At 48.2% G+C, this 24,020-nt stretch overlaps 4 protein-coding genes across 4 annotated transcripts; 3 read left to right on the forward strand and 1 right to left on the reverse strand.

Moving 5' to 3' along the window:
* The first annotated feature begins 2,021 nt into the window (after window positions 1–2,021).
* On the forward strand, window positions 2,022–4,738 carry LOC118514533 (peroxidase). Its single transcript, XM_036061514.1, has one exon. The coding sequence runs from the start codon at window positions 2,306–2,308 to the stop codon at window positions 4,382–4,384; it is 2,079 nt and encodes a 692-aa protein (XP_035917407.1). The 5' UTR covers window positions 2,022–2,305; the 3' UTR covers window positions 4,385–4,738.
* A 1,312-nt stretch (window positions 4,739–6,050) lies between these two features.
* LOC118514531 (protein-associating with the carboxyl-terminal domain of ezrin) lies at window positions 6,051–8,532 on the reverse strand. Its single transcript, XM_036061513.1, has 2 exons — window positions 7,183–8,532; window positions 6,051–7,107 (listed from the first exon to the last, which is right to left on the reverse strand). The coding sequence occupies exons 1-2, from the start codon at window positions 8,320–8,322 to the stop codon at window positions 6,139–6,141; spliced, it is 2,109 nt and encodes a 702-aa protein (XP_035917406.1). The 5' UTR covers window positions 8,323–8,532; the 3' UTR covers window positions 6,051–6,138.
* Window positions 8,533–8,789: 257 nt separating this feature from the next.
* On the forward strand, window positions 8,790–11,019 carry LOC118514569 (60S ribosomal protein L5). Its single transcript, XM_036061569.1, has 3 exons — window positions 8,790–8,941; window positions 9,341–10,042; window positions 10,307–11,019. Exons 1-3 carry the CDS (start codon window positions 8,939–8,941, stop codon window positions 10,493–10,495), a joined length of 894 nt encoding a protein of 297 aa, XP_035917462.1. The 5' UTR covers window positions 8,790–8,938; the 3' UTR covers window positions 10,496–11,019.
* A 1,739-nt stretch (window positions 11,020–12,758) lies between these two features.
* Window positions 12,759–23,569, forward strand: LOC118514524 (CCR4-NOT transcription complex subunit 3). The gene is made up of 12 exons (XM_036061498.1): window positions 12,759–13,774; window positions 14,603–14,700; window positions 14,782–14,916; window positions 15,031–15,484; window positions 15,565–15,770; window positions 15,904–16,186; window positions 16,263–16,767; window positions 16,864–16,946; window positions 17,084–17,769; window positions 17,864–17,974; window positions 20,278–20,487; window positions 20,593–23,569. The coding sequence occupies exons 1-12, from the start codon at window positions 13,750–13,752 to the stop codon at window positions 20,689–20,691; spliced, it is 2,895 nt and encodes a 964-aa protein (XP_035917391.1). The 5' UTR covers window positions 12,759–13,749; the 3' UTR covers window positions 20,692–23,569.
* Window positions 23,570–24,020: the final 451 nt, after the last annotated feature.

A 24,020-nucleotide genomic window follows, 5' to 3' on the forward strand; every position in this document is an offset into this window, starting at 1 on the left:
TCAACTCAACTTCATTATCCTTCTCCACACGCTCTGCTCGCCGCCACAGATAGTCCTTAGCGTCCGCCGCTTAAAAATGGCGAGTGGTGTCCTCCGCCAACATAGTCCAGGACTCGTGCCCTTTGAGGACTTCCGGCCGTATCAGTGTATGCGATATATGGCGCATTTCGTGCGTTGTAGGAGATCGTGCCAATGGTAGCAAAACTCCTCTACTACCTCAAGATTGTCATCTTCAACCAATACTCTACTTCCGAGCCGTGTTGTATTACGATCAAAGCCTTTGGCAAACAGGTACTCTGTCTTCGTCACATTGATCATCAATCCTATCCTACCGGCTTCGCGTTTTAGTCAGGTGATGTCCGTCCGATCATGCCTATATCAACCGCGAAGTCAATCAATTGGAGAGCCCAGGTGCAAATCGTGCACCTGATATCGGAGCCCTCCAGAGTGATGTTGAACAGTAGTAAGTTCGACGCTCTTACCGAGCACTGCACACCGTCCGTAGTAGCCCTCAACAGCCGTACAAGTTTCGCAGGCCTTGCCTTGAAGTCGATGAACAGGTGGTACGTGGAGATCTGGTGATCCCGGCACTTCATGGAGAAGAGAAGAGGGATATGGAGGACCTTCGTTAACCTCCAAGAGGCATGAGGTACAGTATTGCTGCCACACCAGCTTACAGACCTGACTCATTGCTCATTAGCCTTATTAGCTGGTGTTTATGTCTTCTTAGAAAATTTCTCTCCATTGTATAAACATAGCAGCAAACCGCACAACAAGCTTCAAGTGCATCGTTCTGTCCCAATCCGATCCGGAAAGAACCGTTAGCGATGACCACTTGCAATATTAGAAAACGTAAATAAAGTAAGGGGGCTCATTAAAAGCGGCACCTTAACCCGATCCACGGTATGAAATTTGCAAATGCATACTGCGACCGGTTTTTTTTACCACTACCGATTAAATGTGACGCACAGCGCGACAGACACTGCGGGCCGGCCCATTCCAGATTGCGGCAGATTCACAACCGGCTAGGAGGTGGCTGTGGTTTGTCTATCTGAGGAGACTTTTAACGATCGACGGAAGAGTTTGATCGTTTATTTCCTGTAATGTTTCTGATTTCAATTTTATATTAGTTTTATTAATTTAAATCTTTCCTTACTGTTGCTTCTCTTCACGATTAGTTGGATCGAGCAGTCGCAAGTTTCGCTAAATAGCTAGTAATTCACTTCGATGAATCATTTTCCCTTTTCATCTATAATAGCAGCTACATCTAATGCACCACAACTGTTGTACGTTTGCGTGTTTTCCAAACCATTTTTCTCTCTGTTTCCATCACAGCGTGTAAACGACACTTGATTGTGTCTCCCCCACTGAGTCCAACAAGCGAAGAGTAGAAGTCGCTGATCACTAGAAATTAACATTGACCATCGCGTACCGGTTTAATTGCGTCCAATTATCCTCTCCAACTGACTGGCGGAATCCTAGCGACTGGAGCTGCAAATATGTCAAAGGGTCTGACGATTTCCAATCGGAACTCAATCGATGGGCAACTACACCACACGAGCCAAGTAATTTATTCCTCCGTTTTGGGACGGGTTTCTTTCTTTAAATTTGCGTCGCGATCCCCCTTTCTTAAAGTCTCATCACGTCCTTTCGCTGCTGGTGGACGACTTGCCCTCTCTTACTTCAATCACTTCCCGGTCCGCTGGATGTGTCCGTATGTGTCACCACACGGTCCATCACACGTGTCCACCCTCGTTGCGTCGATCAATAATGACGAACGTGTTGACTATTCCGCGAGCGTTCCGTCACGCAACGACACTAGAACACACGGTGATCGCGGGGCGATCTTGTTCGACGATCGCCATCATCCATCCCGCGCGAACCGTTCCCCGCGGGGTTTAACGCATCGCGCAAGGGAAGGGAAAGGCCACACAAACACACACACATTGAAGCACCGATCCGATAAGGCAACTGGGCGGCGGGCATGGGTCCAACATGGGTCAGATGGAGGGCGGTCGCTTGTGGCTGAACTTGTTTGCGCCGCCATCCAGCCGCTCGCAACGGCGCGAAGGAAAACTGCGCGATAATGTTTGGAGTAAACAAAAACATCCATGCGAAGCGAGAAGATTTAATTCTTCGCTAGCGATCCGACCGAGTGGACGCGCGTCCGCCTTTAGCGCCCCATCGCGTTCGGGGTGAGTTCGACAGAATTACATCGCGCCAAGCATTTGGAAACGGGAAAAATTTCTCCAAGTGACAATTTGAATTTACTAAAAACCGTTTAAAAAGAGTGAACTTAACCACAATGTGTAGGTCTGTGTTTGTGCTGTGCATCGCCGTTGCACTGCTTGCACTGGCAGTGCAGGGCCGTACCACGTCTGGTGCAGCGTCCGATCAAGTAGATCGTTACGAGCTAGATCCACCGCTCGCTCTTCGATTGTCCCGGTTTGCAAGCACATCTAACCTCGAGGAGGCGCTCGATTACAGTGAGACAATATTTGAAAAATCCAAACGTCTCGAAGGTTCCCTGGCCGCCGGGTCGCGGGGAAAGGTTGTCAAGGGTGGCTCGACGTACGCGCAGATCCTCGACGGCTATCCAACGCCGAGCACCCAGCAGCAAGATCTGCTTGCCCGCAAGGTCCTTCGAGCGTCCTCCTTCTTCGTGAACCGCCACTGCATCCCGAATGGCATTTCTTCGTACGAGTGTGGCCTGTATCTCAGCGGAACGCAGCTTCCCTCCTCGACGATCGGAGATCAGTGTCGGAGTTTGATCGCCTCGAAAGAGTACAACGATGAGTATCGCCGACTGTTGCCCGCACTGTACGACGATGGAGTGTACGCGTTCCGGCGCAGTACGACCGGGGCTGAGTTGCCACTCGCGCGCCAAGTGTCCAGCCGGTTCCATACGGCCTGGAAGAACCAGGAACCGCTCGACAGTACGCGCTCCGTTGCCCTCGTCCAGTGGACGCAGTTCATCGAGCACGATCTCGCTAAAACCACGGTCCAGACGATGCACGACGGGACGGACATTGAATGCTGCTCCGGCGACCATGGTCAGCTGTTGCCCCGGTACCGGCATCCTTCCTGCAAACCGATGCAGGTCCCCGAAGACGACCCCTACTACCAGACGTACCGGGCAACGTGCTTGAACTACGTGCGCAGTGCCCTGTCGCTCGGTGGCGACGGTTGCCATCTGGGCCCGGCAAACCAGCTCAACCAGGCCACCAACCGGTTGGATCTGTCGCAACTGTACGGCAGTCTGGCGAACGACACGAAGCTGCTGCGCGCAGGCAAAGGTGGCCGACTGCGGGCCCAACTGTACGACTCGGCCGAATATCTGCAGCAGGCGGACAACGATCGGCTGTGTGTGACCGATCCCAATCTCGAAACCGTCTGCTACGATTCCGGCGACACACGGGTAAACGTGAACCCGTACATCACCCTGCTGCACACACTGTTCCTGCGGTCCCACAATCGGCTAGCGAAACATTTGGCCCTGCTGCGACCGAGCTGGACCGACGATCAGCTGTTTGCCGCGGCCCGGACCGTCAACACGAAGCTATACCAGAAAATCGTCCGCGAATGGTTGACGGCGGTGGCAGGCGAACGGGCAACGCGAACCTCGCAGCCAACCGCGCCCCAGGACGGTCGGGTTAGCAACGAGTTCGCAACGGCCGCCATTCGCTTCTACAGCACGATGATGCCGGGCGAAATCTCGAACGCGCTCGGATCGTACAATCTGGAGCATCTCTTCTATCGACCGAAGGATTTGCGCAAACGGGACTATTTCGCCCATCTGGTCGGATCCGTGCTCGGGCAGAATGCGATGTCGCTCGACACGGCCTACGTGGACGATATGGCCCATCTCCTGTTCGGCGTGCGCAACGTCGGGCTGGATGTGCTCGCGCTAGACATTCAGCGCGGTCGCGACCATGGTCTCGCCCGCTACACCGACTACTACACGTTGTGCAACGGCAAACCGGTCACCGGGTGGGCCGACCTCGAGCGGGCGCTCAAACCGGACGATTTGGAAATGATACGCGCGTCGTACGCAACCGTGCACGATGTCGATCTGATCGTCGGTGCCATCGCCGAATGGCCCGTTGCGGGTGCTACCGTTGGACCTACGCTGTCCTGTCTTATCCGAGAACAAATCGACAACTCGCTGGACAAGGCGCACGAGCCACAAGACAGTGCGACACCCGTAGCACTGCGGGCGGACCGCGTGGAGGCGGTGTTGGCGGAGTACAGTGCAGCAAGGTTTATGTGCGATACGGCACAGGTCGATCGCGTTCAGCGTGATATTTTCCGCGTCCCATCGGACGATAACCCGCAGATCCGGTGCGCACAGCTGCCAGCGCTCGATCTTGCGCGACTCGTTTAAACCGCTACTCGGCGACGGCGTGCGGCTCTGGGAGATCGGTCTGCAGCGGACTGTGGTGGAACTGTGTGGGACAGGAAATGAGAAAAATCCAGCCCCATTAACGATGGAGAAAGGTCAACCCGAGAGCCGCGTGTCGCGAGGAAGTGGATAGTTTAGGGTCAATTAATCATGGTTCATTTACGCGTTCTCTGTAGTTCCATCCTTGCTGTAGCTCTCTCTCTCTCTCTCTCTTTATTTCTTTGCGATACAGTAAGTCTTAGTTGTGTAAGCTACAAGTTCTGTGACTTATATCGAATGCGTTGAGACACCGTTCTGATGCATTTAGTGGAAATAAAGTAAGTTAATGAATGAGAACATTGGTTTGCGCTGTAATTCGCTAGCTCACACATTAGCACGTTCGTTCGCATGGTAGATGTAAAATTAAGTTGCACCCGCTAGCACGTCGTCTGTTCTCGAGGAACGATGCGCTTGGCAAGAGGTCTCTCAAGGGCAAGATGCGAGATCGAGTACAAACGAGATTTAAGAAGGAAGGAACGTTATCAACACTGTGCTGCATAGTGTTTGCTTACTTATGTTAAGCAAGCGACACGGTGGACGTCCTCAGTGTGGCGTGGGATTAGGGCGTTATGGTCGGAAAGAAAGCTTGCACGAAAAGTAGACCATATAATGTATTTTGTATATTAGTTTTGTATGCACAGACATTTCATCGCTATAAATTAAATTGAAGCAGCTACAGCCAACAGAGCTGAGCTTTATTGGACATGCCGAGCTTGATCGGCTGGTGGCGTGGTTTCAGACGCGATAGACCACCCATCCAAATAGTGGCGTAAGTCCTAGACAAGAGAGGCGAATGAAGTCTCAAAGACCCAAAGCCTCTATAAATAAACGAAAAAAAAGTCCTAGACAAGATGGACAGATTGTTATACTAAACTCATCGTCAAAATCTGAATCGAAGCCCTCTACGCTTGATCAAGACTTCCGACGAGGCCTGTGACGGAAATGACTCTGAAGACTCTTTGGAACTTTTTGAGACTCGGGAACAACCACGCACTGCTTATACGACAAGGCCCTTGCGACAGTGCGATCATTTCAAGGTCCATTGAACGGCGGAAGGCACTTACGGTATAAAGTTTCTTTTTGGGAACTTTGTCTTTGCTCTTCAAACGATAAGAGCAATTAGGGAGCCTCTTGAACGGTATAGCTCCATTGTACAAGCGAATCTCTATAACCGAGCAGCAGTGATAAATATAATTGTTTGGGGGGAAAATCTATATGGGAAGATATTTTCCAATTATTATGGAAGTTCGTGAAGCTGATCAATCCAGCAGCCGGTGATCATGGCTGTTTGTGTGGCAGCCAAGGGACACTTGAATGCGGCAGCCGGTGACCAAGGCTATAGCAACGGCAGCCTTCTCACGGCAAGACTCGGAGGTCAAATCTCATCCGGAACCGCCTACCCGTACGTAGGACTGACTATACCCAGTAGCGGGTAATATCAAGTCACAGAAAGCCAGAAAAATGGCAAGCCGAGACATTTCTAGGTTGTTAGTGCCAAGACCAAGGAAGACGTAGAAGTTGAATGCTTAATGTTGAATCCATGTTATCTAAATAATTTCATTTTAAAATTTTCCGCTCCTGGACCATCAATTGAAATCACCACTAATCGTTTACAGGGTGGGTAACTGTTCTTAAAATCTCTTTATTGCTTGGTGCTTACTCAAAAGAAAACAGAAGCGCGTTCCACGGTTTGCACTTTACCACTCGTCGTTTCCCTCGTCGCCCCAACCGTCCTCGGTGGTTTCCATCGTATCGTCCACCTTAATTTCTAACCGGCTACTATTGACGAGTGGAAGCTCTTCTTCCTTTTCGCTAAGCTCATGCTGCGTCACCGAGACGGATTCGGTTCGGGTTATCTCCTCCGTCGTGTTTGCTCGTTGTTCCGTGCTGCTGCTGCTACTGCTATCGTCCTGCTTTATCGGTGCCGCTTCCTCATCGATAAGCAGTACGTTTGCTTTCTGGATGACCGGTTCCATGTCTTTGAAGAAATCGAACTCATCGCCACCTCCAGCCGAATCGGACTTGCGGAATGGTTGCGTTTTGATGTCTAGCCGTTCTATGCTTTCCCCCGGGTTCTGACCGGACCCCTTGGACTGTTTGGAGCTTTTGTTTTCGGTCGAACTTTCTCGACTCAGCAGTGCGGTGGAAGCATTTGACTCCGATGGATGCTCTTCCTCTAACGTTCCATTGATCGCACCAGACGATGGTACCGACGGTTCCGGTGCCACTGTATCGTGCAGCCGTAAATGGTTTACCGCCAGCTCATTGCCATCATTCTCCCAATCACTCCACTCGTCCACATCCAGCTCGACGTCGGAATTGGTCTGATAGATGTCTTCCCCTTCGGGTGATAACCGTTCGGGCATGATGGTAAAGTTGCCCGGACCGTTCAGCACCGACGAGAACGATGTACTATTGTCTCCGCCAGCATCCGGCACGGGACTTCCGGACAGGAACTCGCCCGATCCGATGACCGGTGTTATCGAGCGTACGCCGCTCCAGGGGTTCGCCGCATCCGGTATGCCTTGCGGTCTGCCGTCGGCGAATATTTTGCTGCGATTCCCACCGATAACGACGGCGGATCCGAGGATGGGCACAAGATCGGCAAGACAGAGCAGCGTTTTCGCTACCAGCACATCATTCGTGTCCTTTATCCCGAGCAAAAGCTGTGTGGAGTGGAAAAGAACGGGCGCGTTTGTTAGGTTAAAAGCGGGGAGTTTGCCGCGCGTTCAGATACAAACCTGAGGTAGTATGTGGTCTTGCAGATCCTCCTTGGTAAAAAACTCCACATACGCCGGGAAGTATTCCAACAGAATGAGCCGGATCTGGGCGTCCTGCACGCAAAACACCTGCTTCACCTTTGGCAAAATGTACGCCGAGAATATTTTGGGTGTAAACAGCCCCGGCGAAAGGTCGTCGCTCTTCGGCCGCAACACGTAGGGCGTGACGCAGAGCTGTGCTGTTGTGTCGAGCAGGACGATGCGCGACAGTAGCAGGGCGCACATCTGTTCCGCGACCGTTTCCGGATCGAACGAACGTAACCGGTCGGCAAGGCTGATGAAGAACTCCTGCTTGGCCTGGTTCCCTTTCAGCGGCAGCTCGGTCAGGAAGGAATGTATCAGTATGAAGTCATGATTGAAGATGGGATGCAGCAGCACGGCCGACAGATTGGGTCGCATGGCGGGATTCCCGTGCTTCAGATGTGTCGCACAGTACGCTTTGAAGTCGTCCACCGCGGGAATGTTGGTGTCCGTTTTGTTGTGCAGTATCTCCTCACACATTACACCGAAGGCATACTGTTCCAAACCTTGGCCCTTGCCAACGAGCTCGTTCGAATCGATCGCTTTGGTGTAGCGATAGGGTTGAGATTTTTCCAGCAGCGTTTGGTTGAAATCGCTCGTTCGCCACAGATGCTCAAAGCCGGCCAAACGCCACGCACCATCCTCCGTCACGTAGATGGACGAAATGCTTATGCTTAAATGCCGTACCGCCGCTTGCTCGATGAGAAATATCAACGCACACAGTATGTTCCGCAGCCCGAGGCAAATCTGCACGTCGCTCGTTATGTTTAGGCACGTAGCCAGCGGACGGCAGCGTTCCGTGGCAAGCATCTTGAGCGAACCTTTGCTCCATGACGCAAAGTACTTCAGTATGTACGGATGGCGATAGATTTTCAGATTCTTGATCGCCCGTTCGAGTGGGTTTTGGTTCGTCCAGAACTGTCCACTGACTAGCGTTTCACCTTGGAATATGGAGATACTGTTCGGTGCTCCACCGTTCGCGTTCGGCAGTTCACCATTGTACAGGGACCAGTAATCGGTCACCTGGATCGCTTTCTTGCTAATTTCGACTCCTTTCAACTGCGACTGTTCATTGCCCATAGCACAGACCGGAAACAATTGCAACGGACGGTAATTAGTACATACTTTCTGCAACTTGCACTTTTGCGACAGCTCCCTGACAGCAGCAGTATTTTATGGACTTTTGTTTTCGTAATGTACGCACATGTGTGTGTGCAGTTTTCAGTCGTCGGGGAACTTCGGTTATTCGGGCACGGGTCGACAGCAGTCGGATAATCCGTGTGCCGGATGTTTTTGACAATATGATGCGGTTTTCTTATTATTTTTTATTTTACGCGCAGTGCAATCTCGTTTCATTGTGAGCTGGAGAATCTTCTCACTTCACTTGATGGGGCTAACTTTATCTTCCTTTGCTCCGGAAAAAATACCGTATTGCATATTTTATGTGTCGTTTAGGCGCTTTTTATAATTTTAGATTAAATCCGAATAAATTTGACATGATTTTGCTCGCGGTTTCTCATCTGCTGTCAAAGTTTTCACACCGGGCAGAGTGGCGAATTTGTTGCTTGGGTCATGCGGGACGATTGTCAGTGTCAAATGGCCATCTTGTTTTTTCGTTCCTTTTTCTTGTAGACACCGACGTGTAGAAAACGTGTTGAGCGTTTCGTGTGTCGAAAATTTCCCAATTTAAATCGAAATGGTAAGCTTTCCGGCATGTGAGAGTGTTTTTCCGGTGCACTAGGCCAAGACGCATCGTGACGAAGTGTTTGTGGATGCATTCCGCACTGAAAAACTGAATTTCCGGCAACACGAAATTCCATCGGTCCTTGTTCAGCATCCCATCGTGGAGGCGACGTGTGTGTGTCCCTTGCGATCGTGGAATTTCTTGTTCGCATGGAGCTTTTGGTGTGGGGTTGTGTGTGAGCTGTGGTGTAGCACGGTTAGGTGCTGCACGGAACCCTTCTCCACAGCAATTCACGTTCACGTCGCATCTGGTCCACCGTAAACAAAGTAGCGCGAGGATTGCAGCGAAGCAAACCTAACCTCACTAATCTGTTGAAACTCATGCATTTTTTTTCTGTTCTCTCTTTTCCTCCAGGGGTTCGTTAAAGTAGTGAAGAACAAGCAGTACTTCAAGCGTTATCAAGTCAGGTTCCGTCGCCGTCGCGAAGGCAAGACCGACTACTATGCCCGCAAGCGCCTGATTTTCCAGGACAAAAACAAATACAACACTCCGAAGTTCCGTCTGATTGTTCGTCTCAGCAATCGCGACATCACCTGTCAGATTGCGTACGCCCGCATCGAGGGAGATCGCATTGTGTGCGCGGCCTACTCGCACGAGCTGCCACGTTATGGCGTGAAGGTTGGTTTGACCAACTATGCCGCCGCCTACTGCACCGGTCTGCTGGTTGCTCGCCGCATCCTGCAGAAGCTGCGCCTGGACACGCTGTACGCCGGCTGTACCGATGTGACCGGTGAGGAGTACCTGGTGGAGGCCGTCGACGATGGTCCGGCCGCCTTCCGGTGCTACCTGGATGTGGGTCTGGCCCGCACCAGCACCGGTGCCCGTGTGTTCGGCGCGATGAAGGGAGCCGTCGATGGCGGACTGAACATTCCGCACTCGGTCAAGCGCTTCCCGGGCTACAGTGCCGAGAACAAGAGCTTCAACGCGGAAATGCACCGTGACCACATCTTCGGTCTGCATGTCGCCAACTACATGCGCACCCTGGAGGAGGAGGACGAGGAGGCATTCAAGCGCCAGTTTAGCAAGTACATTTCGCTGGGCATCAAGGCCGACGATGTAAGTACCTGTCTCTTGTACACTTAAACCCCACGTCCATTCAAATTACTGTCGCCGATTGCAATGCTGAGTATCGCGACAGTTTCCGAAAATGGACCACATTAAGCTGCGACTAAAGAAAAGTTCGGAGTGTGCGGGATAAACCCACCTAGCAAACTTCCTTGCGTTTATCGCACATTGGTCCACTAACCATTTAGATCGTTCGGTGCAGTCGATCGTGATGTGATGCAAGACTAACACGCCCATGATTTTCTCACTCCGCAGATTGAAAACATCTACAAGAATGCCCACGCCTCCATCCGCAAGGATCCCTCCTTCACGAAGAAACCCGAGAAGAAGGTCACCAAGAAGCGGTGGACACTGGCCAAGCTCCCGCTCGCCGTCCGCAAGGAGAGAATCGCGAAGCACAAGGCCGACTTCCTGGCCAAGATCCAGGCCGACGTCGAAGCCTAAACCGGCTTGCGGTCAGTGGTCGTCGTTCGTCGTTCTCTTCGTGGTGGTGTACCCTTGTTCAGTCTTCTCTAGCGCAGCAGATGAGGCGAGCAACAGAAAAAAAACATTCGTTTATTTTTTGCTTCTTCTATTTCGCTGAAGATAAACATTATGTTTAAACACTAACAACTGGTGTGACTGTGGATTTGTTGTCGCGTTTGGTGTCTTAATGTAGGAATTGTGCTCGGTCGTGCAAATGGCAGTTCCGGGGCTGTGTTTCCTCTGGAAGATCTGCAACTCTCGTCTAGTGTTGTGCGAAGTGAAAGAGGAACCAGTTCTCTAGCTAAGGATGACATTGGTAATAAATGTAATGTTTCTATTCAGCCGAATTGGAATCAAATAATTAGCGCAGTTTGGATTTTGTTGACCACTCAACTGGCCTGGTAGAGGGAGAGATTTTTGGTTTACACTACTAGTTTACTCCTAGATTGTAAGCTTCAATTTGGTCTTGAAATGGATCAAAAATATATATCATTCAAATGAAATTTTGAAAAGCCAGGCGTCTAATGGGCCCAAGACGTTGGTGACTTACTTGAAACTGAGTCGTCCGAAAGTAAGTGCGGTGTTGTGCTCAAACAGAGCAGCTCACAACAATCATTTCGGACAACAGTTCAAAATGTCGCTGATTTTAATCTCGTTTTAGTTATTTAATGTTGAACCTATTTGCGCCCGTTTTATTTGCCTGGAACTCTTTGGAAATATTGAAATAATGTTTAATGGTGAACCACTTAGACGATGATTCCGTGTATGGAAAATCTCACTGGCTAAAAGTCGGTAGCGCCGTGGAACACAGGTGGTACAACCAGCTAGCTCTACCCTATTCGGTTGAATTGGTCATTCGATAACCATCGATTAACGCTATTAGTTTACCTGGTTACCTATCACAATTGTTCCGTGCATTTGAACGTCTCCTTACACTCAGCCAACGTAGCAATTTTCCGGGACAGGATATGTAAATGAGAGTGAGAATGGCCACGTACCAGTACTTGATTTTACCATATGCGCTGAAGGATATATTCCTTCAGTACCGTGTAATTTTCTCCATGCGTTTATCATACTTGTCCTGACAAACCCGTTGGAGTCCTACACGTTCTCCTTGCGAGAAATAGGTAATACAAGTGGCAAATAGTACACTTTTGAGCTTATCAGGAACGATAACGAAACAACTATTTGGCAAAATAACAAGATTTCTGATTTTCGAAGAAATATTATGCAAGTGGCCTAATATACTTGTTTAAATATCAATGTAATGCACGGAAAAGGTGCATGGCTAACAGCAGGATGTTGTAAAGTATTTTAACATACATTTTGCATAATATACATATGATTTCAACGAACTTTTCTGAAGTTTGAAAAATTATTTTGAAAAATATTCACCCACAATTATTTTCTTTTGAATGTTGAAGCGTCATCTGTAGGGTGATAGCAGAAGCAATCGATGTAGTAGAAAAGGAACAACTGGCACAGTTGCACAGTGACGCGGACATACCGGACGTAACAGTATTACTGAATACGATCCGGATAAATCTGGCCTAAATCTTGCATGTCGTTACCGTACGGTAACTGTACAATTATTTTGACGGAAAATTGTTTTCTTTTTACCTCGTATTGAGAGCCAGGCTGTATATCTTGATGGAAAATATTTACCGGACAAAAATGTGCGGTAAAGGAGGATAAAGGCGAAGATGAGCCGGACAACTCAATTGCTAAAATGTGTGTTTAAGTTCATTTATCATGTTCTTTACGGTGCCTATGAACCTTACTAGCAACGATGCAGAATCTATCTATCGAACGATTTTTGTCCACACATATTGGCAGGAATGCGCTGAAAAGATGGGAATAAAATATGGGAAAGAAAAATAATTTGTTTCGACAGCTATATGAAGCGAAGTGAAATGTTTTGAGCACATCATGCAATTATTTTGTAAGTGGAAACGCACGATGATGTAACAAACATTAACACAACCAAGAGGAAATGTTGATTATATTGCACCGAACTCTCAAATTTCAAAGTCCTCAAAGCAAAACGTAAATACGCAACGACTCGTGATCAAACCGAGATTAGAGTTCAAATAAACAGTTAATTGCATGCCTGGTTGCAACGGTCGTGGTTTTTTTTGCAATTAATTTCGCTAATAAAGCAAATATTGCTTCCGGTTCGTTGGGAATCGCATTTCAGCACAACGAGTTTGACAGTTGTTCGTACAGTTTTGTCGCCAGATTGTTTATTGGGTCACCTAACCAACACGAAATGCTCGCTGGGGAAGTGTCGAAAGAAGTGCTCCAAGTTGAAAGAAGAATACTTCGTAAATGGTAAATTGTGCGCTTTTGAAAGTGTTCCGGGAATACAGTGCCAGCATCAGCGGATCAAGCAAAGATTGTAGGACGTGCGTGTGAAATCGGTTCTCTAGTCGCGTATTGCCAAAACGGTACGGTGTGTGCAAAGCTGAAACACACAGATCGCTATTCGCTGAATGAGCACGGTTCGCGGCCATCTTGAAAGTGAGGCAACACAAACACACTCACTCACGTAGACACGTACGTACGTGCGCGCGGTGCACATACACACAACGTCGCCTTCGCCGCTGCCCGCAGTAAAGGGGGCTAAAAGTGCTACTGGTTCCTCTTGTTTGCGGTCTGAGAAAACGGATTGCTGCGGACGGAATTCTTGATTTCGGAACAACCCTCAAGCTCAACCTGCCCGGGGCATCGAGTCGGACAGTCGAGTCGAGCGCCGCTTTCACCGCAACCTTAGCAACGCATCATCCCCATGGCTGGCATTTGAAGCTGGATCAAAGAAGGCGCAGGGAAAAAAAAACCCAACTCACTACCACAGCACCGCCAGCAGCAGTTCTTCTATCTCGCGTACGCGTACGACGTCGGTTTCCCCAACCCCGTGTGTGCGTGTGTGTGTGCGCGGCCTGTGTGTGTTTAGTGGAGGAAAAGCGGATCGGGCAGCAGGAAAATCCGAACGATTGCATCCGAAAGGGGGTTGCATTTTCCGGAGGAGCTCGAAGATCCTGCGTCTGTACGACGGTGGAGAAGAAGAAGCTTGCCAAAGCGTTGTGTAGCAGCAGCAGCAGCAGCAGCAAAAGCTGGAGCGAACCGCGAGCAGAGGTCAAGAAGCTTTTGGAGCGCGCGCCAGAACCATTCCGGAGGCCCGTTTTGCATGAGTAGATTATGTATGATATCTGTGAGCAGATGTGTACATAGCCATGGCTGCGACGCGAAAGTTGCAAGGTGAGAAGAATCAGTTTTCGGCGATTTTTATTGGCTCGGTTGGCAGTAGAAAGTGACAGTTTGTGGTGCAGCATTTTCCCTAACAAGAGACGACCAGGGACTATTGTCGAAACGGCGCTAACTAGCCTATGTGCCGCTCTAGTTCAAGTCGGATGGATTGTGCAATTTGGTTTCTAAATGATCTTCATACACAGACGAGAGTGCGATGTGAAGTGATGAACTCTAGATGTAAGCAAAAGCTGTACGGTGTGTTTCGAACGTTTTATTTCTAATACGAATGCTTCAGCTAAATCAGTTGAATCCATTTTTATTTTGAGGCACCGGTTGCTTCTTTTCGAGTCAAACAGTTATGAGGGCTTCTAATTGGGTTTGAATATTGCATGATTAAAAAAAAAGAAGAGGAAAAAAACCGACCGAGAAAGTAGCTCCCCGGTTGTGAAGCGCGTTCTGCGTGGATATGTGTGATATCGGGTATCGAGAAATTGATGCTAATGAAGTGTGTCTGAGTATGGGAACATGTAGCTGACGGAGTGACATATGACGGCAAGCACCGGCGACGCTCGTAACACACTGTCAGTTGAACATGAATCACATGTATTGCTATAAACAAAAGGAGGCTGCTGCATAAACACGATACCACCCATGCTATGGAACTATCTTTCCAACAGTAGTTGCCAATAGCAACAACTACAGCCGCACATTCTTTTCGCGCAATTATAGTTACATAAACAATTGTATTTTTCTTCCAATTATATCATGAAAGTACTTTACGCCATTTAGGAAACCAATGATGTTTACATTTGTAATTTTGTTTGTACTTTATTGCAGGTGAAATCGATCGGTGCCTGAAGAAAGTCACTGAGGGTGTAGAAACGTTCGAAGATATTTGGCAGAAAGTTCACAATGCTACAAATAGCAATCAAAAAGTATGTCCCCTCGGTACCCCTGGTACCAGCAGTACCGCAGCAGCACACGCTCTAAACGTCAACGGATGATCTTTCTTGTAGGAAAAGTATGAAGCGGATCTCAAGAAGGAAATTAAAAAGCTGCAGCGATTGCGCGATCAAATCAAATCATGGATCGCTTCCGGCGAGATCAAGGATAAAAGCGCTCTGCTGGAAAACCGTCGGCTCATAGAAACCGTAAGTTAAGGCCCGTCGGTCGCCCGGTGGCAATGGACACTACTTACCCCGTTCTGCTTTTCGGTTTCTTTCTTTTCCCGGTGCGTATACAACCAAACCAAAACGGCCACACAGCAAATGGAGCGGTTTAAGGTGGTCGAACGGGAAACGAAAACGAAAGCATACTCGAAGGAGGGCCTTGGTGCGGCCCAGAAGATGGATCCGGCGCAGCGGGAAAAGGAAGAGATTAGCACGTGGCTAACGTCGTCGATTACCTCGCTGCAGATACAGATCGATCAGTTCGAGTGTGAGATCGAGTCACTGTTGGCGGGGAAGAAGAAGAAACTCGATAAGGATAAGCAGGACAAGATGGACGAGCTGAAGGGCAAGCTCGAGAGGCACAAGTTCCATGTCACGAAGCTGGAGACGCTGTTGCGAATGCTCGATAACGACGGGGTCGAGGTGGAGCAGATAAAGAAGATCAAGGAGGACGTGGAGTACTACATCGATTCCTCGCAGGAGCCCGACTTTGAGGAGAACGAATACATCTACGATGATATCATTGGGTTGGATGATGTGGAAATCTCTGGTGCGTTCGAGCAGTGTTTATGTTATCCTTCGTGGTGGCAATGTAAACGTTTGTTTTTTTGCTCTGTTTGCTCATCGCAGGTATCCCGGTGTCGACCGGTACGGATAGCAATAACAGCAATGAGACAGCAGGCTCGCCCAGCAGTCTAATATCTGGAACTAGTCCGGCGCAGTCACCGGTGCTAAACTACAGTGCCAGCACGTTACACAATCACAGTAGCGATCTGTCCGCCGATAACAACAATCTGAATGAGAAGCGTTCGAAGAGCGATGGCACGAAGATTACGGTAAGTGATCATAAGGGCACGGCACAGACACGATCGGTTGATGGTGATTAACATAAGCGTTTTTTTTTTTTCGTCTTCTGTTTAACTGTCTATTCCAGTTCGCTGCTTACGGTGCAAAATTCAACCACCAAAGCCGGTGAAACCGACCGCAATCCGCGCTAGTAAGGTGGACCCGTCCGTCACCGCTGTCAGTAATGCCGTCAACAACAACGGCAGCAGTAATAGCACCAGTAACAGTAGCAGCACTACTATCAGCAACAACAATACGTCCAAGGCCGGGCTGATCAGCTCGACGCCCAGCAAAAATCATACGAATGCTGCCCCGGCGTTACCGAACATGTTGGTGCTACCGCAGCCGCCCAACAGTATAGCCATCATTGGACCCGCTTTTGCTGCTGTCGCGAAACAACATCCTAGTGAGTTATTCGCATCCGCAGAATGGAGCCGGAAATGGCGTGCAATAACGACTAACGCTTTGTTTTTTTTTTTTAGAAAATGGTTCTATACTCCAGCCCAGCACGCCCACCACGGGAACGGGCGCGTCACCATCGTCAGCAAGTGGCCCACTGCAAACTCAGCCCCCGAATGCATCGAATGTCTTTAGCAGCCTCAGTCAGATAATTAATACATCTCAAACTAAGCTTAGTCAGCAGCTGCCACCGCAGCAGCAACAGCAACCGCCGAACAGCTTACCGAGTGCTGCCGCCGTTGTTGCCGCGGCGAATAGCAGCAGCGTGCCGTCGTCGACACAGTCGAGCGCATCGTCGCAGCAGCAGCAGCAAACGCAGCAGCAGGCACAGCCACCGCAACAGCAACAATCCCAGCAGATTCCTCCCGGTCAGAATTCCATGCTACTTCACAGTGCCCTGTCGTCGGCATCGAGTACGGAGAGCAACAATCATGTAATGAGTACATCGTCCGCGTCTACCATCAGTAGTAGCGGGGCGAACGTTATTAATAACTGTGTCTCTCCCAGCAATTCCGCAGTCAGTAGCAGGTAAGTGAGCCGGCTCGACGTGGCCGTGGTTGTGCTGTCTGTCCGTCCGCGTTGGGCAACTTCTGAACCAATGTTCTGCCCTTTGTCTTTATTCAGAGCGTCACCCAGTTTGATGTCACCACCGCAACAGCAGCAGCAGCAGCAGCAGCAACAGTTGTTGAACGGTCCCACAACACTCGGTAAGTATCAACACACTACTGCCACCGAGCACGACGGTGTGTGTTGTGTAACGTTTGGCGCATGTAATGATTCATTGATGCTATTTCCGTGCTTTCTCACCTCGTCGTGGCTCGCCGTTCTGTCGTGCCTTTTGTAGCGCAAGAAGTGATAAATAGAACAGGAGGAGTGCTCGAAACTGGTCCAAGCTCCAATCCAAACGCGCTAATGCAGCAGCAGCAGCAGCAGAGCCAACAGCAACAACCGAATCCCCAGGGTGCATCAGCAGTGGCGACGGCAGCTACCACTGCTGCCCAGCAGCAAGCCGCTGCAGTAGCGGCGGCGGCAGCGGCAGCAGCAGCTGCTCAAGCAGCAGCAGTTGCCGCGGTGGCCGGCCAGCAGCAACAGCAGCAGCAGCAGCAACAGCAACAGCAACAGCAACAGCAGCAGCAGCAGCAGCAGCAGCAACAGCAGCAGCAACAGCAGCAACCACAACCACAACCACAGCCAGCAGATTCGAGACAGGCTGGGCCAGTTCCTTCGAATCAAACGCCCCAAACACAGCCGGTTGGTGGCCCGGGCTCGTTCATGGTCGATGCGAGCGGTGTACCGACGGGGGCCGCCAACGCGGGCAACCTACTACCAACGTCGTCAGCTACTGCCATTACGAATGGGCCGAACGCGATCATCAACACAAACTCTAGTATTTCGAACGCCGCCAACGTGAACAGTGGCCCGGGAGGCGTGATGAAACCTTCGGCCGGTACGCACGAAGCCTGCATACCGCCACTGCTTGGCGTCGCACCGTTGGGCACGTCCAAACTACAGAAGGAGCATCAGATACAAGTAATTTTTCTGATTCCGAATTGGGAAAACAGACACACAGCCGGCTGGCCACTGTACTGATTGGTGCATCGATTGCGCGTCCCTCTCTTTTCAGTTCCAACTCATGGAAGCCGCCTACTATCATCTGCCAACACCAAGCGATTCAGAGAGGCTAAGGCCGTACTTGCAACGTCAACCTGTCCAAACTCCACCGCACTTTCCACAGGTTCGTTAATTGCACGTGCTACATACGATCTCCTCGTAGTAGAGTGACTCTTCTACCCCGTAGTCAACAAGTTTTTCTCATAGCGAACGAATCAACTAAGGCGTTTACGGCACGGCACAATTAGTCTACAGGAGCTGAAGGCGTTACTGCTGCTTCATTGCCTGAAGGCCCCTTTTAGCCGGTCGCAATCGAGAGTCTTCGTCTGTAGTCCATTAAGTTGATCTTTTTGGAGAACGAATCAACAATTTCTGGATTATTATGACGTCCAGTGACATTTTCGTGATATGCCATGTTACTACAATGGAAATCCATTTGAAAATCCGAACCGAGGAGAGATGCAATTCTCTCCTTTGGAGAATTCAATGGTGCGCGATTAGCTGGCTGCATTATGCTGGTTTTCGCCCAGCTAGTCACCATATATAAGGTTTTGGTGGCCTTCTTGTTCGATCCTTTGACAAGCGTCTGTTACACAAGTGATCCTCACACCAAAGTCTGATGTATATGCAGAGCATTTGGTAGGATCTTTTATGAATCTTATAAAAGATGTTTCCAGCGAAAACGGGAAAACGTCTGAAGTTCCTACTGGTATAGATTGAACGTGTTGCGCTAACGTTTATTAATATTAAATCTACGTGTAACGATGCTTTACAATATCTTTACATTATCTTTACAATATCTTTACATAAAAGCTGTGTAATGTTTTGCCGCAGTAAAAATATGTAGAAAATAATGTGATGTAAATTGCAAAGATTGCTACTGCTTAGCAGCATCATTGCTGTGCAAAACTTAAATTAACAGAGTTTAAGTTGGGTTTAAGTACAAGGGTCTGTTGATAATGTAAAAACATCGATCCTTATGGTAAACTATTCGTATGGCATGGTGAACAAAGCTAGAAGACAATGATGGACGGGCTTAGGATGAGTACCTTTTATTGTAATATAATACACGGCCTGCCAGCGCTCGGGTATCTAACACAAACGCAGGCTGTGACGACGCCTGTCAGAAAATCGGTGGTGTTCGTATTGATTCGCCTGTCATCGTGAACCGTTCCAATGCCAACTAGCTTTGTTTACCATTTCATGTAAAGATCTTACAAAAAGGATCGATGCTTTTACATTAACAACTGAAAAACACTGTAAATGTATATGTAATGTCAAACAAAACAATTCGAGAGCATCAGTGCAGTTCTACAATAATCGTAATCGTGGTAATTAGTATTTGTGATCTGGACTAATCTAAAGTCTGTATAGATCTCCCCCCCCCCCCCTCACGGGCACTCATTTTTACAAGTGAGTTACCCAAAAGTGTATCTTTTTCAGACTTTTTACTGTAATTATTTATTTATTTATTATTTACAATTATTATAAATTATTGTTATAACAATTTTTAACACTTTCGCTTAACTTTTACCTAAATTAAAGGTAACTCATTAGCAAAAAGTGAGTGCCGTGAGTGGGGGAGCTTAGAGAAGGACTTTCGTTCGTGTTAATGGCCATTCTCAATTTTCTTTGATTAAAAATTTTCATTTAGCGTGCTCATAAACTTTTAGCTGGTTAATTTATTTACATTTACGTTTAATTTATTTTTCTTACATTTTTCTATTATTTACTTTTGTGTATTTCCAACATTTGGGATGGCTTTGGCTTCACACGGCAGGGCCGGGGTTGAAATCCCATCAAGTCCGCCTCCCCGTACGTAAGGCTAACTACTTTACTACGGGTAAAATTAAGTCACAGAAACCCAGAAATGTGGCAGGCCGAGACCTCTCGAGGTTGTAGTGCCACCGAAGAAGAAGAAGATTTCCAATATCATTGAAAACCACATTAGATAGATCATGTACATGGAAAGTTTCATTTTCTAGTCCATTTCGTCTAGTTATTGGAACGAGGAAGTAGAGAGTTTTAATGATTAATATGGCTCTGCCGGTCGCATTAGAAAAGCCACGCTGCTGTTTGAAGATACTTGGCCTTAAGTTTACAAAATATCATCAGCCGAGAGTTAATATACGTATACTTGGGCCAGAATCAGTTGATGTGTTTTTTGGATTTTTAGGAAACATTTTAACATTTCGTTAGTGTTGTCAACACTATAGAGCTTAAGGTCTGGTTAGCCTTTTGGGCCAAATTTCTCTCGCTGCTTTTTCTACCGATGGAAAGCCGTCCGTAATCAACAAAAGAAAGAAAAAAACACCATTTCAATCGCTAATTTTTATTTTATTTATGATTGGCTTTTTGGCTGGAGCTCGATGTTGGTTACCCGTTCTTAATGCGTTTTGTTTGTTGTTCTCTCTTACTGCATTTCAGCAACAACTTCCACATTCTGAAACGGTCGAGTTTTTCCAGCGTCTATCACCCGAAACGCTCTTCTTCGTGTTTTACTACATGGAGGGAACGAAGGCTCAATATCTAGCCGCGAAGGCGCTGAAAAAGCAGAGCTGGAGATTTCATACGAAATATATGATGTGGTTCCAGCGCCACGAAGAACCGAAAGTGATCAACGAAGAGTACGAGCAGGTAAGAACGGAGTGGAAGGAACGGTGCTGCTGATCGAAATGTTGTTTTGCTAAATTGTTCGCTCTCTCTCTCTCTCTCTCTCTCTCTCTCTCTCGCGTTTTCCAGGGAACCTACATCTATTTTGACTATGAAAAATGGGGCCAGCGTAAAAAGGAAGGGTTTACGTTTGAATACAAGTACTTAGAAGACAGGGACCTGAATTGATCTTTACCGATTACGGAAGAACTCCTTTTTTAAAAAATATGTGGAAAACAAAATGAAACGCAAAAAAATGGATCAATAAAAAAACTATAAAAAATGTTCTGAAAACAAAACTCAACATGGCACCCCGTGCACCAGAAGAGGCTGGAAGAGGCATCGGCGCAAAGCTAAGCGACGCGAAGAGAAGAGAGAAAGAGTTGGTCACAAGGAAACCGGAAGTAGACCGACGACCGACACACACACTGGTGAATGTATTTACTTTCCGTAAAAAAACACAGCGCGCGCTCAACTTTGAACGATCGTGGAAGACAAATACGTACAAACCACCTCCAAAACAAGTGTGATTTGTTTTAGCTTTCCTTCTTAATGGTCCCCGGTGGTAATGGCTGTTGCAAGGAACTTCCTGGGTGTGCGAGCGTGTGTGTGTGTACATACATCAGCGGTGCGCGTCTGGACAACATTTCACCCTACAGACCGATCAGCGGATTAACAAGGAGTCAAGCGAGTTTTGTCGTTTCCCAGGACCGGGCACCGGGCGAAGTCGCACAGTCAATTGCACGCCAGGAGTGTAAAATCGTTTTGCCTCGCTACCGCCGCCGACGGACGGGGACAGTATTGAAGAAAAGAAACCGCGCCAGAAGAAAAAAGAAAACGGAAAACCCCTTTTCACCCACACGCAAACGTACGTACGCAACAACAATATTAACCCCCCTTTGGATTGATTGATGATAGAAAATAGATTTTAAAGACTTCCGAACCCGAAACGGAACCCCGAAAACCCCCCGGCAAGTGGAGCAGCAAGCTGTGTATAAAACTAACTTAAACGAATTCAGAACAAAAGCAAAAAGCGTTTAGAGAAAATCGTAAAAAAAGTATGCAAAATGAAGCCATCACTTTTCACTTCACCCCAGGGAGAGACGACAGTGTAGGGAACGGTAGGGAATATTTTGTTGTAACAAAAAAGCTCTCGGGAGTCGGGTGCTGGCTTGGACCCACTTCCTTTCGGTGGTTCCCTACTCACCCCCCCCCCCCCCTTTTTAGGAGAGGTGGCCCCACAGAGGAGGTGGTCATAGGCGGAATGTTCATTTCATCATCCAACATTTTGTAGGGCGATAAGCAAATTATCGATTGTACAAAAAAAAAAGCGCTTGCCTCTGCTGTATCGGCTCGTCGGAGTTGACCGAACGCAACATCACGACACGTACTGGGACTTCTGTCCAACAATAGTGAGGATTGTAAGGAAGGGTAGAAAAAGATTGTTCCAAATTGTTTTCTGGTGTTTTTTTTGTTCTTCTTTCCAACGTTCCGGACTGTCCTTTGACCGTGTTGCTACCGAATTACGTTAGTGGATGTTTACATTTTTACCCCCCGAAAAAAAGAAAAGGGGGAAGGAAACACACACAGGCCCACGGTTTTAAAAGTACATTATTACGTTTGCTCACGTGCCGCACGTGTGTAGGTAGTAGGTAGTAGGACGGCATTAGTAGTCTCCCAGCATTTCTCTCCACAAACGAGGATGAAATAGTGCAGTTATAAAGGTGGATTACCAGTTAAGAGTAACAGAACAGAAAATTGCAGCAACAGAAAACAGTTGCCCGGGTAGCAACCTCTTTGCCTTCCGAGTAAAAGCAAGCAATCCTTTACACCACAGTCACATCGTCACACACTCACTCACTCATCCATTAGTAGCAAGACAACGGCAATCGAAGGGCGTCTGTTTGATTAGCAAACCAAGGAACGGGGCATTGGGCAGAGGATGTAGATACAAACCACGTGGGGGGGAATCCACTTGAAGACCCGCCCCCCCCCCCAGTCCCGGTAACGAAACCGATCACCACCGGGGGTCCTCCGGCATCTGTTAGTTGAATGCCGGTTGTTTTGGTGTTTAAAAAGTAGTTCGTTCGTTAGCGGCCGTGGAAAGGACGCCGGGCGCGGGTATATTAACTGCTGCCGATAGAGCGCGAGTGTTGTTTAGTAGGTAGGCACGTGGTGGTGCCCAACAGTGCTGCGAACGTTTCAGCAAAAAAAATCCAGTAATAATGATCGCTCACTAGCAAATAACTAAAACGAACTGATTCCCGAGTGCAAAAAGAAAATGTGAGAGGGGAGGGGGTGGGTGGAAAGGGTAGGAAAAGCGGTGGTGAAGGAGGACGAGGAGGAAATGAGTTCAGTGTACCCCTAACCAATCGTGTGCAGTACAGATTTATTTTTAGGCTGAACACTACTGCCAAGGAAGACGATCTGCTGCTGCGCTACTACTGCTGCCGTTAGTAGAAGAAGAACAAAGCATGACAACATCATCAGAGCAAAAACAGAGCAAACAAAGAAACGGAACAAAACTAAACAATTTAAAAAGTTAAAAACAACGCAAAAGTACATGGAGAAACAAAACAAACGAACAAAAAAAAAGCAACAAGAAGCAAATGTAGTTCAATTGGAACAACCGAGAGCGACAAAGGGAGAATGAAGTTGAGGGAAATGGAAAAACAAAAATCCCCCCAGCAAACTGCTGCCACACGATTCGATTGCGATCGCAGGACCGTTTCGTGATCGCTCGCTGCTTCTTCGTTAGTAAGGAAGCAATCTTTCCCCCCCGGTCGCGAATTCACGGCGTGGATTTTCTGGCGCGGGCTCGATTAATAAGAGCGGTTCGGGTGTGTGTGTGTGAGGTGCGGTGTCACGTGCCACAGGAGCAAACACCAGAATCCTACAGTCGATGGGCGACAGGGCACACACACACTCACACACACACAATCTCTCGTTCTAAAACACGAATGACGATAAATGAATGAACAAAAACAAAACTGCATTAAAATGTGATTTATAATTATAGATAAACTGATTGAGTAATTATTAACGAAATAAAAGCTCTATATATTAATCTGGCTTGCTTGGTGGCCTTTTCATTTTACCTCCTCCAATACACTACCCTGGATCCTGGTCCTGGGATTAAATCTAGGCTGCACTCAGTGTGGGAGGCTCTGTCATCGATGTCCGCCTGGCTCGACTCCACCTGATGCGGCGGCTAACGAGCTGGAGAAGCCTAGTGTCGGCTGGCAGATGACGATAGCATTGGCATCCTTCGCCAGCGTAGTCACAGTTAGGAGGACGGACGGTTCGTATACAGTTATTATTATTATTATTTTTGTTATAATTTATTCCAACGGACCGCATGAGGCCCTCTTGAAGCGGGATTTTACATAAAATTACATAGTGCACATTACATGAATAAACGCGGACAAAATAAATTAACGAAGAGTGGGTCGCACACCACGAATGCAGTTTAAAAACGCGGTGCCCGACACGTCCGGTTGGTGACGATCACACGCGAC

Source organism: Anopheles stephensi, chromosome 3 (genome assembly GCF_013141755.1).
Source record: "Anopheles stephensi strain Indian chromosome 3, UCI_ANSTEP_V1.0, whole genome shotgun sequence".
NCBI classification, from domain to species: domain Eukaryota; kingdom Metazoa; phylum Arthropoda; class Insecta; order Diptera; family Culicidae; genus Anopheles; species Anopheles stephensi.